Raw genomic sequence first — 14,364 nt, 5'->3', positions numbered from 1 at the left:
TTTTGAAAACAATTTTTTTTTTAGTTAGAGAGTGAAATTTGTTGTTTGCTCCGATCTTTTTTCGGACCTTTGATAGGACAATATAGCCTATAGGAAATGGTATTGATAATATTTTGCCGGAAAGTCACAATATTAATAACTGAAACCTACTGCTAAAAAAAATCGGAGCGTTTCAAAAAAAACATAAAAACAATAATGATAATTAATGTAACAATCAACTGATGTAAGGACGAATATTTTTTCTAAGATAACTTGCGCAATAGTAGCATAATATAATACAGGACCATTGATTATAAATACTATTAATATTTATGATCAATGATAGGACTTACATTCCTATTTAATAATTGTATCAATATAATAGTATTTAACATTTATACCCGTTGTAACATTGCACTTCTCAAATGGTTTTTTTTTTTACAATAAAATATTTGAATATAATTTCACATTTTTTGGTCTTAGCTGTTCAAGTTATGTTAGCTGAGTTAATCGTCAGATTTAAATAATATTCTCTATTTCTTTTAAACAAAATTATTAAACTACAAGAGAAATATTTGGGTGGATTGGAGTACAAAATAATGTTTTAAAACAATATAACAATGACATTTTCAATACCAATAACGTTATTGTTATTACGATAATTACAATATTTCTTGATATTGTCATTCTCATTCTTAAAACAAAAAATATATTAACCTTAAATCAATTTTTGAAATTTTCACAACTAATTAATTACATAAAAATTCATAATTTATTCTTTACAATACACAGTCTTTACAAGTTTCAACACAATAATTTCAAATAGTTTATAATTTAACATTGACTTTTTACTTATAAAAATAAAGTAATTTAAACATCAAACAATATACAATTTAAGCATAGCGTTATACTATTTTTTTTCTTTACAAAAATATCATTATTACATACAAGAGGAACAAAAAACTTTTTTGTATAAGTAACCAAAGAATAACAAAGAATTGTTTAACATACTAAATAAATTTTTATTTAAATTATAATACACTTAAAATACTTTACTCAGAATCACTTACAAGTCCATCCGAATCATAAACTATTACTTTTCCTTTTTTCGGCGATTTTTGCACTGGTAATGTTAAGCACCTTGCAAATACATGGCCTGTATCGGACAGACCAAGAGTCAGATTTTCTTCATTTATACCAGTCGTGCTAGGTACATCATTTGTCGGAAAATCAACGACTTGAGATAAAATATCATCGTCTTCCATGCAACAATCTTGTCTAAATTGTTCAATTACAGACGTTGAACTTTGGTTGAATTTTTTTGAAGGTTGTTCACTACTGGATTGAATTCGACGCTTCCTCGATATACTATCTGGGTACTCTACTTGGACTCGCATTGGTGTGCGTAAGCACGAGTTAGCCGACGCCGTTTGGGGATTGTTGTGCACATTGTTTCCGTGACGTCCATCGCTACTCTGAGTGTTTTCAATTGTGTTTATGTTCAATCGTAAAGGTAATGATTCGGCATTTCCGGAGAGCGCATTGTTATCAGTCATTGTTGATAAAATATATTGACCTTCAAATGTTAATCCATTTTTAAGTCCAAATACCATTGGCCTGAAATGAAATGTAGCAAAGTGATGCCAGTTAATTTTCAATCAAAATTTTAAAACAATCAAATACAACTCACATTCCTGGAGAACTGAAACGAATAGACATTGGCAAAGAAATGTGTTCAGCAAAAGCTAATAATGGTCGTACTTCTTTCAGGCAAAATGTCACACAGTTTCCATCGCCAACGTCGTAAATTTCAAATTCTGAAGATTGTAAGCTTAATTCAGTCCTCAACATTTTTCTAAGATCTGAAATTAAAAACAAAAGCATAGATAAATGTTTAATTTGAAATGCACTGTTAGCTTTAGATTCAATTATTACCTCTGCAAGATTCTGGGTGGCTTCTCAACAATACTTTTTCAGAAGTTACTTCCATTGTAATGTCAGTTTCATTATTTTGAAAATGTTTAACAGCAGCTGATAGCACTTTAGAATCTATGCATAACATGTAAGATGATTCAACATTTTGGTTAACCTGTAAAATACTCATTTTATAAGAAAAGTTACGGCTAATAACACGACACAGACTTATCATTAATAACATCTATACATCTATAAATATAAATATTAAATATTAGGATCAACGCCAACTTTTTTAACTATATTTTTAATTTAATAGTATGGTATTTTCTAATAAATCTAACGAATTTTCAGATAGCTAAATAAAAAATTAGCCTTTTAGCCCTTATAGAGAAAATAGTAAGCTTCACATAAAAATTTTTTTAAATTATTCCGTCCAATAGATACACCGGAAAATGATTTCAACGGAAGTTATTTTTTTATCAAACTTTCACCATAACTTGGAGAAAAATTAGTTTAAATTTTATAACTAGAACAACTTAATATTTATTTTCATCAAAAAAAAAAAAATTGTCTATTGAAGATACACATTTTATCATTGTAATACTTTCGATTAAATGTTTAAAATTTACCCCTTTAACAAAGAAATTCAACTGCCGTTCAAACAAATAGGAAAGTTTGAATTTCTGAATTTTTTAACCATTTAATTCATGTGATATTTCTAAAGACCTTCTCGAAATAAAATGTTGAATACAAGTTTTGAAGGAACCTGTCAAGAAGCCCTTTAATTTTTAAAACAAAACACACGCACACATTATTGTGAAACCAACCCTTTGATTATCCATCCAAAAAAAAAAATACATACAAGTATATTATTTAGTAATACATAATACAATTATTATAATATAACTTGCTTGTAATGCTGAGTATTCTAGTACTGGAATTAAATGTGTTTTGATACAAAAATTAGAATAACGTAGCTGTATGGTTATATTATCCGCATTGCTATTGATTTCCATATGGCATGATTCCAAGCAACGAGCAAGATGAGGAGATTTAAATATTGTAATACAGGACTAAAAATAAAAAGCTTATATAGTTATATTTTATGTAATTTTACATTTTACATTAGTTATTAATCCCCTATGAATTGACTAGTTCTAAAAATAGGTAGGTCCAATCTTAATTGAAACTAATTTTTTCATTAGGTAGCTTAACATATCTTAAAAGCCCAATGCTGCCATCATTAGATAGTTTCTTGAGGAATTTGGTTCAAAGACGAATGGCGGTTCTTTTCACTAGACGGTAGTAAACTGGACCTCCTGACCAAGTGTCAAACTGACGACAGTGAGAGCTGTCTAATGAACCTTTCTAATCTTATACCAATATTTTATTGTTACTCATCCAGACATACTGTATTATACAACTAATCGACTCATATGTTGTTACCTTGAGTGATATTTTGCATTTTAAAGAACTTTCACTGTTTTGCTCGTCCTCCTGAGTAAAATAGTAACTGGAGAAAAATGTTGAATCAAATGTGAACCATGCATAAACCGTATGCCAACTATTGGTCGTATGAAATATTAGTTGAGTTGAATTTGGCTCTATATATAAATCTTCACCAATACGGCACATTGTATTCAAGGCCCGTGATAAGACTGAAATAAAAACATTTTTAAATCATATGATGGCATAAATCACTGCTAAAATATTATAAATAAATTAGGTCTAAAATCAACAATACTTCTACAAATAAAAATGCTTAATGACATTTTTTAAATTGCTCATACTTTTTAAATTTTGTTTTGGTATAACACACTTCATTGCAACTGTTAATGCAACATCAGCAATACATTCTAGTTAAAAGTCGGAATAACGTTTGATTTGTCTTCTTGGCATTTTGTTACTAATTTGTACGTTAAATACACATCTGTGTAACAATAACAGACGAAAAAAGTACTTTTTTTTTAGTATATTTTATTAAAATATTAGTGATTTTTTGGTTATTACTTTCATATTAACAATCGACAGAAAAATTTAAAATATATGAAACATCTGCCGTTTATCTTGAAGTTTGAACCAATTCCCAAATACACTTTTAAAAAATGTACTATCACAGCTCTTATCACAAAAATAACGTGATAAGACTACAGTAACAAGTTTCATGATTGAAATTAAATTTATTACGTACTTATATTGGAGCCTATGTTCTAAATAGAAAATTATCAATATTGTACTAGATTAATTATACAATTTAAACTGTAAAATATATAATATGTAAAATAACCGGGAAAGTGCAACTTAAGGATAAAAGAAATTAAAATATATTGTCATATAGACACACTGTACTCTTATCAATTAATCACGTAACCAGCAAAACACAGAATTATCAATTATCATTCCCTATTTTCTGGTCGACTGTCGAAAAATTTTAATTTGTTAACTTTTTCCAATTATTACAACGATATTCTTAATTAATTGAGGTTTGTTTTTCTCTAGTCTTTTATATAATTTTATATTTTGTTACATTCCTCGTGTGTTAATCACCATGGTTAATCTTAGTGGTGAGTTATTACTAACACTACCTTAAATATTGAACTGTCAATTTAGGAAATATTTTATTTGTAGAAGCTCAAGAGAAACTTAAAAAATATCGCGAAGACAATGAACGTAAGAGTAAAGAAGTATTGGATATTTGGGACTCGTCACTAAAACACAAAATTAAACACCTAGGAAATGATCGTAAGTTATTTTTCAAGTATTGAGGCACACCCTAAGTCCTAACTATCGTGTAACCGGTTTACAGATAAAGTTGTGATAATAAAATAAAAAAGTGACTAGGAAGACATTTTATTTAGTTTATAAGAAATAAAGCAAACCTTTATAATCATAAACAAGTAAATTTTTTTTTTCTTCAATTGTAGGTTACCTAATTTTGGAACAAGTTTTAATTGCTGCATGTGACTGTAATCGTATCGATGTTGCCAAATCATGTTTGCAAATGCTATTAAAAAAGTTTCCTGACAGCCATAGAGTACGTAGATTGGCTGTAACCATTCTGCAAGCTGAGGAAAAGTAATCATATTGTGTTGATAAAATAGTATAACTGTATAGAGTAGGTATAATAAATATATTTACCATATAGGTACGATGAAGCATTAGAAGCCCTTGATAAATTAATTAAAGCTGATGAGACCAATGCTCAGACTAGGAAACATAAAGTTGCCGTATTAAAAGCAAAATGTCAAATTAGTGAAGCCATCAAAGAACTTGTCGATTATTTAAAAAAGTAAGAATTTATTCTAAAATAATTAAATTAACAAACTATTGTGTAGTAATTAACATAAAATATTATAGATTTATGGTTGATCAAGAAGGTTGGCAAGAATTAAGTAATTTGTATCTTTTAGAAGGGGAATATGCAAAATCAGCGTACTGTATGGAAGAAATGATTTTACACAATTCTCAGAATCATTTATATCATCAACGTCATGCTGATATTCGTTACACACATGTATGCATTACATAAATATATTTTTTTTTTTTATGCGACACATTATATTATATTCAGTGCTAAGAAAGAATACACGTACCAAACAAATTTTCTGTTAAAAAAGTTACATAAGAATATTTAGATATAACTGTTCTGTATTATGACAATAGAAGATTTAGAATGTATTATAATTTGCGTCCACAAATATTGGTTATATAAAATAGTTTATTGTTTATAATATCTCTGTTTGCATCCAATACTTTATGCACGTATTATCATCAAAATTTTCTATTCACATTATTCATGTTTCAGGGAGGCGTTGACAATTTAGAGCTAGCTCGTGCTCATTATTCATATGCAATTCTTCTCAATCCAAATAACATCAGAGCATTATATGGCTTATATTTAGTAAGTGTTAACTACAAATTATTTAAATTAAAAGCTTGTGTAGAAGACGTCAAAGTAAAATTATAATTTTGTTTTTTTTATCAAAACCGTCCTTGAATACTGATGATTTTCTTAGATACTTCTATTTTGTACTGATGCTAATAATATTATAAGTAGTAAGAGTATCACACATTTTTTTGTTTTTAGACTGCGCGTAGTTTAATTGGTTTTCAAAAGACCACTCAGTCAAAGAAAACTACATTAAAAAAAGTTGCAACACTATCGTTAAAACGAATAGAACATATGTACAGGTAATAATGAGTTACTGATTGCATTTTTTAATGACTAACAGTATTTTTTTTTTTTTAGTGAAAAAAAACAATTGAACAAAAAAAACCAATTGTATGTGCTAGAAACATTAATGGGATCATTGCATTTAAGTTTAAACTAAATATTATTTAATAGGTTATGGTTATTATCTTTATTTATATTTGTATTTCACAAACATTTTTTCTTTGCATTTATTAAAAGTATGTCGGAACTTCTATAAATGGGATGTTGTTCATCTTCTGGTATGTATGATATTGTAAAATATTTAATCAATGTGTTAGTAAACATTTCCCAACTTGTTTTTTGTTTGTCCGTATCTCTAATCTCTTGACTAATTAAAATTAAAGTTTCCGGTGTTGTCGAATCTACCATTGTTTTCACTAAATCTTCTATAACCTACATAAATATGCATTCAAAAAAACATTATAATTTTAATAAATTAATTTGTGTTATATACTATTTACTTCAATATAGTATATACAATCAGCCATTAACAAAATATCAAAAGGTTCTGCTTGTAACTTATTGCCCCATTTTAATGCATCTGCTTTTGCATTGCCTTTAATATGAAGTTTATTTTCATCAATATTACACTGTAGTTGTTGTAAGTTTTGTGATAAATCTGTTAAAATAACATCTCCCCTGTAAAAATTACATGTGGATTTATTTAGTGTCGGTTGTTATAAAATTAAATTTCCACAAATTATCAAACACCATAATTGTCTATTTTCATGTTGATATTTACCAAATTAAAGTAAATATATAAAAGACAACAATAGCGTATATTATCAAAATTATGTTATTAAAATAAGTAAATAATAAAAATAATTGAGAAATAAACAAAATGATTTATTGCAATTTGCAAATTATTTTCCTTTTACCGTTGCTTACATTTACCCTTCTAATATACACAATTGAGCAAACTTGAAAGTTGTATAAGGCATAAACTTTACTTTTTCAAGCTAGAAGAATCACTCAAAGGGCAAATTTTTAATCAATTCCAAATTTTGAATTTAATTTGCTAACATCTATTAATACTACTACTATAATTGTAGGATATGATAGCAATTTAATACTAATATTTATTGTTTATTAAGTATGCTACTTATGGCTAAGAAAGTTAATGTACAAGAAAATACTTGAAAAATGGATTTTATTTGTTTATGAATTAACAACTTTCAGGGGTTATAACCCATTTCAAAATTGGTTAACCTTTACAAAATCTAAATCCAAACTAATACCGAATCTAAAAAATATTATTATCCGTATTGAAAGTTGAAACACAATAATAAAGAATGTAAAAACAATATATTAAATAAAAACAAAGATGAATAACACTTTTTATAAAAAAAGAATTGATAATAGATTCAATCGAAATATATAGTCAATACTATCACACATTGAGTTATTTTAATAGGATGAAGAGTGTTATCTCTTATTGGTTTCTATTATTTTGTTATTGCATGTGAAAATATTATTTGAATACACGAGATGGATGATTTTTTATGTTAAACTACAACTTGGACTTCTTCCCAGTTCTTTTATTTTACCATTAATAGTCTGTAAAAAATTTTTATAAAATAATTTTTTACTCATAATAATTATGTTGATAACATTTTTTAATAATAAATACGGAAAATTTTGTTTTAAATTGTAAGTTGAAATAATATCATGCCTAAGGTTAATTTCAAGACTACCCTGTGTTCCACCAGGTATAATTTGCCTTTTTTAATACTAATTCCTAAATTCTTCTAATTTATATATGAAACTTACCATCTGCACCAATCTTTTGATGCAGGCGCTTAACCTATACGGATGTTTTATTTTTCTAAATGATATATTGCTAAGAGTTAACAATTGGGTTTATCATAAAATTATTTTAAATAAAAATAATGTTATTTTATAATAGCTCTTGATTAACACATAGGTACTTAAATTATATGAGTATAATAACTTGCGATTTCATTTACCCAAAACACGCAGCTGTAATCCCGACACATCCTAATCCTGCTCCTAGCTCTAAGACTCGCTTAGAGACAAAAAATGTATATTGTTTGACGTACAATGTTTCTAAATACTTGGCGAGCACTAAAGCCGCATCCCATACCACACAATTGACATCACCATATTCTTGCTGTCGAAACTTTAAAGTGATATCCATCGATTCCAAATCAAAATCCCTAAAATACTCTAATGAGCACATAATTAAAACTATTACATGTAGTTTGAACTATAAGAAAATTAATTGCAAAATGGATACGACTCGACCAAACACAAAAGTAATAATGATGAGTGATGAGTTATGACCCAGTAAAAATTTAAAACGACAGTAATAATAATGATAACACTATAACGGTATTCAATACGAGCTGTTATCAATTATTAATATGATAATGAACATACAAACATTGATTATAAATACAATAGATGGTCCACTGGGCTATTTTTCGATGGCCAATTAATTGTCGGGAATCGTTAGTTAGCGTCATTGTTGAAATATACAGGTTCTACTTTACTATTACTATATTTTGTACTGTTAACTTATATACTTGATTTTGATAGGGTAGACAACACTGACATATTTGTTTTTATCATCCAATATTTTATGAAGAAGGGGTGGTATATGTGCAATAACCTTGTATATTTCAATCAAGGGTAGCACTACGGTTATATTTTTAAGTACAGTAGAGAAATATTTTGCCTTTTTGATTCTATCTAATGCTTCATTTTTTACCCAAAAGTTTCCGTTGTGTTTTACTGGTATGGAGTAGTCATCAACAGCGATATTGCAATTATACGAGTCCGAATGGCTAGATATGGTAAATTGTTTACCACAAAATCAAGGCATTTTAATATTGTGCAATAGATTGAACCAAGACTCGTTGGAAATTATGTTCTCGTTATTGAGACAAAAAAAATGGTTACACGAGAAATCCCACAGCAGGGATGTTTCGCAGTAGTTTTACTGGGTGTATAGTATTAGTTAATTTTCTTTAATAAGAGCTTCAAAAGAATACTACTGTAAATCCGATAAATATAAATTCTTGAACATCGATGTATTAGAAGATAAGCTAAATGAAAAAAAAATACAACCGCGGTAACACTCGGTGCTGATATCTCTAAAAATATACAATTGTCAGATAACTTATTTCTTTTCAGACCATTACCAAGCTTATACAAATTCTGTATTGATAGAATCACCTGTTTGGGGAAAATCAGACATCGTCTTTGAAAAGGTGTTCCATCATTTACTTTTCAAGATACCTAGTGTGATAAATGCAGAAAAACATTATTAACAACGCCAAACGGACCAGTTAAATGAATCGAACACATAACTCTTAATTATTAAAACATTTGAACAGTGCCCAAACAGTGGTAGACTAAAATATATCGATCGTTCAATCGTTGCGTATGCGTCGCGTCTCCCAGACGAGATGTACACCATGCGTTGAAATTAAAGGGATTGCATGCGGTTTGTTTTTTTTTTTACGTTTTAGACCAAAAACCCAGACAAAATTTCGACTCATTACATAACTGAAATCGGACCAAGTACCAACATATTTCTATGACTTTTTCAACTTTTTCGTTATTACGAATTGAACATATGTACAGATAATAAAAACTTTCCAAATGCATTTTTAATAGATAACAATATTTTATTTTATTTTAACGAGAAAAAACAATTGAACAAAAAAAAAAACAATGTATTTGCTAGAAAAATTAATGGGATCATTGCATTTAAGTTTATACTAAGTATTATTTTATAGGTTATGGTTATTATCATTATGTATATTTGTATTTCACAAACTTATTTTCTTTGGATTTACTATAAGTATGTCGAAACTTCTATAAAGGGGATGTTGTTCATCTTCTGGTATGTATGATAGTGTAAAATATTTACTCAATTTGTTTATAAATATTACCCAACTATTTTTGTCCGTATCTCTAATCTCTTGACTAATTAAAATTAAAGTTTCTGGTGTTGTCGAATCCACTATTGTTTTCACTAAATCATCTAAACCCTACATAAATAGGCATTCAAACAAACATCATGTATAAATAGATTTAATAAATAAATGTACTTAATATATTATTTACGTCAGTATAATAAATACAATCGGCCATTAACAAAATATCAAAAGGTTCCGCTTGTAATTTAGTGCCCCATTCTAAAGCTTCTGCTTTTGCACTGCCTTTAATAATATGAAGTTCATTTTGTACAATACTATATTGTAATAGTGGTAAGTTTTGTGGTAAATCTGTTAAAATAACATCTCCCCTGTAAAAATTACATGTGGATTTATTCAGTGTCAGTTGTTATAAAATTTAATGTCCACAAAACATCAAACACAATAATAATCTATTTTCAAGTTCATATTTACCAAATTAAAGTAAACATAGAGAAAACACTTTTGTATATTTTTGTATATTATCAATATTGTGTTATTTAAAAAATGTAGATAATAAAAATCATTGATAAATAAATAAAAAACGATTTATTGCAATTTGCAACTTATTTTACCGTTTCTTACATTTACCCTTCTATTCAAGAGCCATCTTGAAGGTTATCCAAACTTCGCTTTTTCAGAGGCTATAGAGCTTTAAGTTAGAATATTCAATCAAAAGGCAAATTTATAATCAATTCTAAATTTTGAAATTCATTTGTAAATATCTATCAAAAAATATATCATAACCTACCAGAATTGTAGGATATGATAGTAATTATTAATATTTATTATTTATTAAGTATGCTACATATGCCTGAGAATGTTAATGTAGAACGTACATAAAATATGAACGTAATTTGTTTATATTACACAACTATCTAGGGCCTAAAACCGATTTCCCAATCGGATAACCATTACTAAATCAAAATCCAAACTACTACCGATCAAAAAAACATTATCAGTATTTTAAATTAACACAAAAAATAAAGAATGTAAGACAGTATTTAGCTCTGGCACATAACCGAAAAATGTCAAAAAGTGTTACCAAAAAAAGCGTTACGCTGTTATCTGATAAGAGATAACAGGTAACAAGATAGGGGTGAGTGATAGGGGATGGGAGCTAGTGGGTTGGGGATAGGGAAAGATATAAGAGATAAAAGAAATGTTGTACGTTCAACGTTTAAATTAGAACTAAATAAAAAATTCAAACAGTTTAAGGGCCCAAATTCTCTATGAATTGTTTTAAGCCAAATATTAAACACAACAATATTAGCCAGTAACTTGATGTTTTAATATACTAGCTTGTTACTGCTTCGTAATATACTATATCATAATTTATAATTCCACCACTACTCTAAATTTATCTCGGTACTTCAACGAGACATGTAAATGATCTTTCGTGGTTGCAGATTCGGCTGAAAAACTTTATTTTTTTATTGTATTTTTAGTTAAAGTAACATGAGGTTTTTTAAAGACTACTTTTTGTTCGGCTAGTTATTAATTTGCCTTTTTTAATCCTAATTCCAGAATTATTCTAATTTATACGTGAAACTTGCGAATCTTTTGATACAGGCACTTAACCAATAAGGATGTTTTATTTCTGAATGATTAAGTTATGTACCTTTTACTGCAAATTGGGTTTATCACATAAAAATAAAATATTATTTCATGATAGCTTTTGATTAACACATAGGTATTTAAATTATATTAGTATAATAACGTGCGATTTCATTTACCCAAAACACGCAGCTGTAATCCCGACACATCCTAATCCTGCTCCTAGCTCTAAGACTCGCTTAGAGGCAAAAATTGTATTTTGTTTTTCGTACAATATTTCTAAATACTTGGCGAGCACTAAAGCCGCATCCCATACCACACAATTGACTTCACACTCACCTACGTTCTGTTCAAACTTTAGAGTGACATTTATCGATTCCAAATCAAAACTCCTTAAAAAAGCTAAAGAGCACGTCATATTTAAAAATATTACATAATATAGTCTAAAGTTTTCAAATAGCTGATATGCCATAATTTAAATAACATTTACATAGGTTAAGGGGAACGGAAAGCGTAATTTTTCTTACATATTAAAACTAAAACGCGGAGTCACTTTCTGAAGTGTTATATCTTCTCTATGGAGGCTAAAATGCCGATTTTTAATTTTCATATCATAAACATTTATAAGCATTTTTATTTTTATTTTTTTAAAGTTTTTTCTATTACATCCAACTACTTTTTTAATCGCTAAATCAAAAATCGGCCTTTTAGCCACCATTGAAAAAATAGTAAGCTAAAAAAAAACTTGAAATCTATCCAATAGATACTCCAGAAAATGATTTCTATGAGTGGTTTTTTATCAAACTTTCGTCATAACTCGGAGAAAAATAACTTTAAAAGTATTATAATTAGAATATTGTAATATGTGTTCGCCTTGAAATTAGTAGACATATGAAACATGGCTATTAGATCAATTTTTGTCAAAAAGGATTGCCTATCCTTTGCCCCTTAATAAATAGTGCTTCCGTTCCCCTTAAATATTTGAAAAGGTATTATATACATCAGGATAACATTAAATTACAATTATTTTGGTGATGTTTTGAAATTTAAAAGAACAATGACAAATATTTTAGAAATTTTGATCTTAATATTGAGTTCAGTGCTCATATTCGTAAACACAATAAAGGTTAATAATAAAATGAAACGTTTGTATTAATATTTTACTTACAACATGCAATTAAATCTAGAAATAATAATTATAGGCAAATATATGCTCAAAAATATCAAATATGCAGATACATATATATTTTTTCTAATCAATAACTAAATTTTACGTAATTACTAATTCCCAAGATAAATGTTTACCAGACCTGAAAAATAAACGTTTATTTTCAATGTATAAATTACACACTAAAAACATTTTTTATGCATATATCAAACCAGAAGTAATAGAAAAATCATACTTACGAAGGATACGCTGCTAGACTAAGTAAAAGAACAATCTTGATATTCATCATATCTAATAGCATACAGGAATATTCAACTGTTATAATAATATTCTGTTTAACTCGACTGTTATTATTATGCTGTGGGTTACTACCGTATGTTTAAGTCAAAATGTACTTATTTTTCTACAATTTTTTGACACGAGTCATTTCAAATTTGTTTGCATAAACGACATATCGAAATAATTAATACTAATTTGTGGTGTACCTAGTCAAAATATGTTATTGTGAACAGTTTTTTTAAATTACTGGTTTTAAATCATTTTCAACTTGGTACAATATTTCACTAAAATTTGGTGTTTTTTTTGTGTTTGTGTAAGTGCTTCTTATAATAGCTTAGAAAATCGATGGTTATACTACGAAGGTTAACACACAAGTTGACGGTATTCTCGAATCAGATACACTTTTTTAGGATTTGTATACACAGATGTGTCAATATGTGATTGTATGATAAAAACCAAAAAAAGTTCACATAAGTCGTTTTTTCATGAACCTAATACCTAATACGGGAGATACCTAGCGATAGGTCACAAGAGTGAATATAAAAATATTCGAAACCATTATGCATTGGTTATGAAGTGTACAAATTATCGCCTTTTAATAAACAATACTGGCCGCACAACATACATGAATAATAACCGTACATTTTATATAAATATTGTACACGTTGGTACCCCTTCGAGTTGCTGTTTGTCGAGTGACTGTGAGGTGTAACCAGCTTAAGTCTGGCTCTCAGCCACGGTTGGAATATTATACAGGTTATTGCACATCGTCTCGAATTATTATCTTCAGAAACAAAATGGCAGCGTAAGGGGATATCAGTTTTACTATAATATACTTTACTATTACCATTGATAATAAATAAATAATATTCAATGATACAAAGTAACCAACAACTGTTTATAATAACATATAAGCAAACACAATCTTCAGTCCTCTAAAATTCTAAAATTACTCATAGCTTTAATAGAAATAATAATGAACGATTTTACACCATCATGTTTGTTAGGAAAACCTCTACAAATATCATTATAAAAACTCTTATAATATGGTAAAAACTGTCAGTACCTATTGGATTTTGTTCTCTTTATAGACTTGATATTATCTTATTTGGAATAAAGCACACAGCACTTGGTATTTTTAATTGTTTTTCTTAGCATCAATAAAAAGCCATTCAATTAATTTATTAAATAAGTAACATTAATTGTCTAGCTAGTACAATAGTTTTGTTTATTTCCTTGTTCACGCCGAGGACAGAAGTATTAAATTATTATTAATAGTCTAAATCATACATTTTATTATATTGGTA

The 14,364-nt window shown here is 27.9% G+C and overlaps 3 protein-coding genes across 6 annotated transcripts; 1 reads left to right on the top strand and 2 right to left on the bottom strand.

The window, feature by feature from the left end:
- Nucleotides 1-774: 774 nt before the first annotated feature.
- Nucleotides 775-3,970, bottom strand: LOC126838593 (cell cycle checkpoint control protein RAD9A). The gene is made up of 6 exons (XM_050573127.1): nt 3,687-3,970; nt 3,343-3,554; nt 2,808-2,969; nt 1,915-2,068; nt 1,670-1,841; nt 775-1,596 (listed from the first exon to the last, which is right to left on the bottom strand). Exons 1-6 carry the CDS (start codon nt 3,718-3,720, stop codon nt 1,032-1,034), a joined length of 1,299 nt encoding a protein of 432 aa, XP_050429084.1. The 5' UTR covers nt 3,721-3,970; the 3' UTR covers nt 775-1,031.
- Nucleotides 3,971-4,291: 321 nt separating this feature from the next.
- LOC126838596 (ER membrane protein complex subunit 2-like) lies at nt 4,292-6,470 on the top strand. The gene is made up of 8 exons (XM_050573131.1): nt 4,292-4,460; nt 4,525-4,638; nt 4,821-4,971; nt 5,042-5,185; nt 5,254-5,410; nt 5,702-5,797; nt 5,984-6,087; nt 6,146-6,470. The coding sequence occupies exons 1-8, from the start codon at nt 4,445-4,447 to the stop codon at nt 6,225-6,227; spliced, it is 864 nt and encodes a 287-aa protein (XP_050429088.1). The 5' UTR covers nt 4,292-4,444; the 3' UTR covers nt 6,228-6,470.
- Nucleotides 6,191-13,734, bottom strand: LOC126838599 (protein N-lysine methyltransferase METTL21D-like). Of its 4 annotated transcripts, none has more exons than XM_050573133.1 (4): nt 13,018-13,722; nt 11,790-12,920; nt 10,205-10,385; nt 6,191-6,502 (listed from the first exon to the last, which is right to left on the bottom strand). In XM_050573133.1, the coding sequence occupies exons 2-4, from the start codon at nt 12,080-12,082 to the stop codon at nt 6,275-6,277; spliced, it is 702 nt and encodes a 233-aa protein (XP_050429090.1). In that variant the 5' UTR covers nt 12,083-12,920; nt 13,018-13,722; the 3' UTR covers nt 6,191-6,274. The 4 variants fall into 4 exon arrangements, with proteins under 4 accessions (XP_050429090.1, XP_050429091.1, XP_050429093.1 ...); XM_050573135.1 differs by lacking the exon at nt 6,191-6,502 and adding an exon at nt 9,824-10,128 and having other exon boundaries at nt 13,018-13,734; XM_050573134.1 differs by lacking the exons at nt 10,205-10,385; nt 13,018-13,722 and adding an exon at nt 6,571-6,748 and having other exon boundaries at nt 6,200-6,502; nt 11,790-12,837.
- Between the last annotated feature and the right edge of the window lie 630 nt (nt 13,735-14,364).

This window comes from Adelges cooleyi, unplaced genomic scaffold, assembly GCF_023614345.1.
Source record: "Adelges cooleyi isolate 19-005CV unplaced genomic scaffold, UGA_ACOO_1.1 ACOO_flye_CR_arks_rails_tigmint_CR_PRNA_30, whole genome shotgun sequence".
NCBI lineage: Eukaryota > Metazoa > Arthropoda > Insecta > Hemiptera > Adelgidae > Adelges > Adelges cooleyi.
Note: the sequence above shows the minus strand (reverse complement) of the source record. Positions and strands in the feature narration are given on the sequence as shown.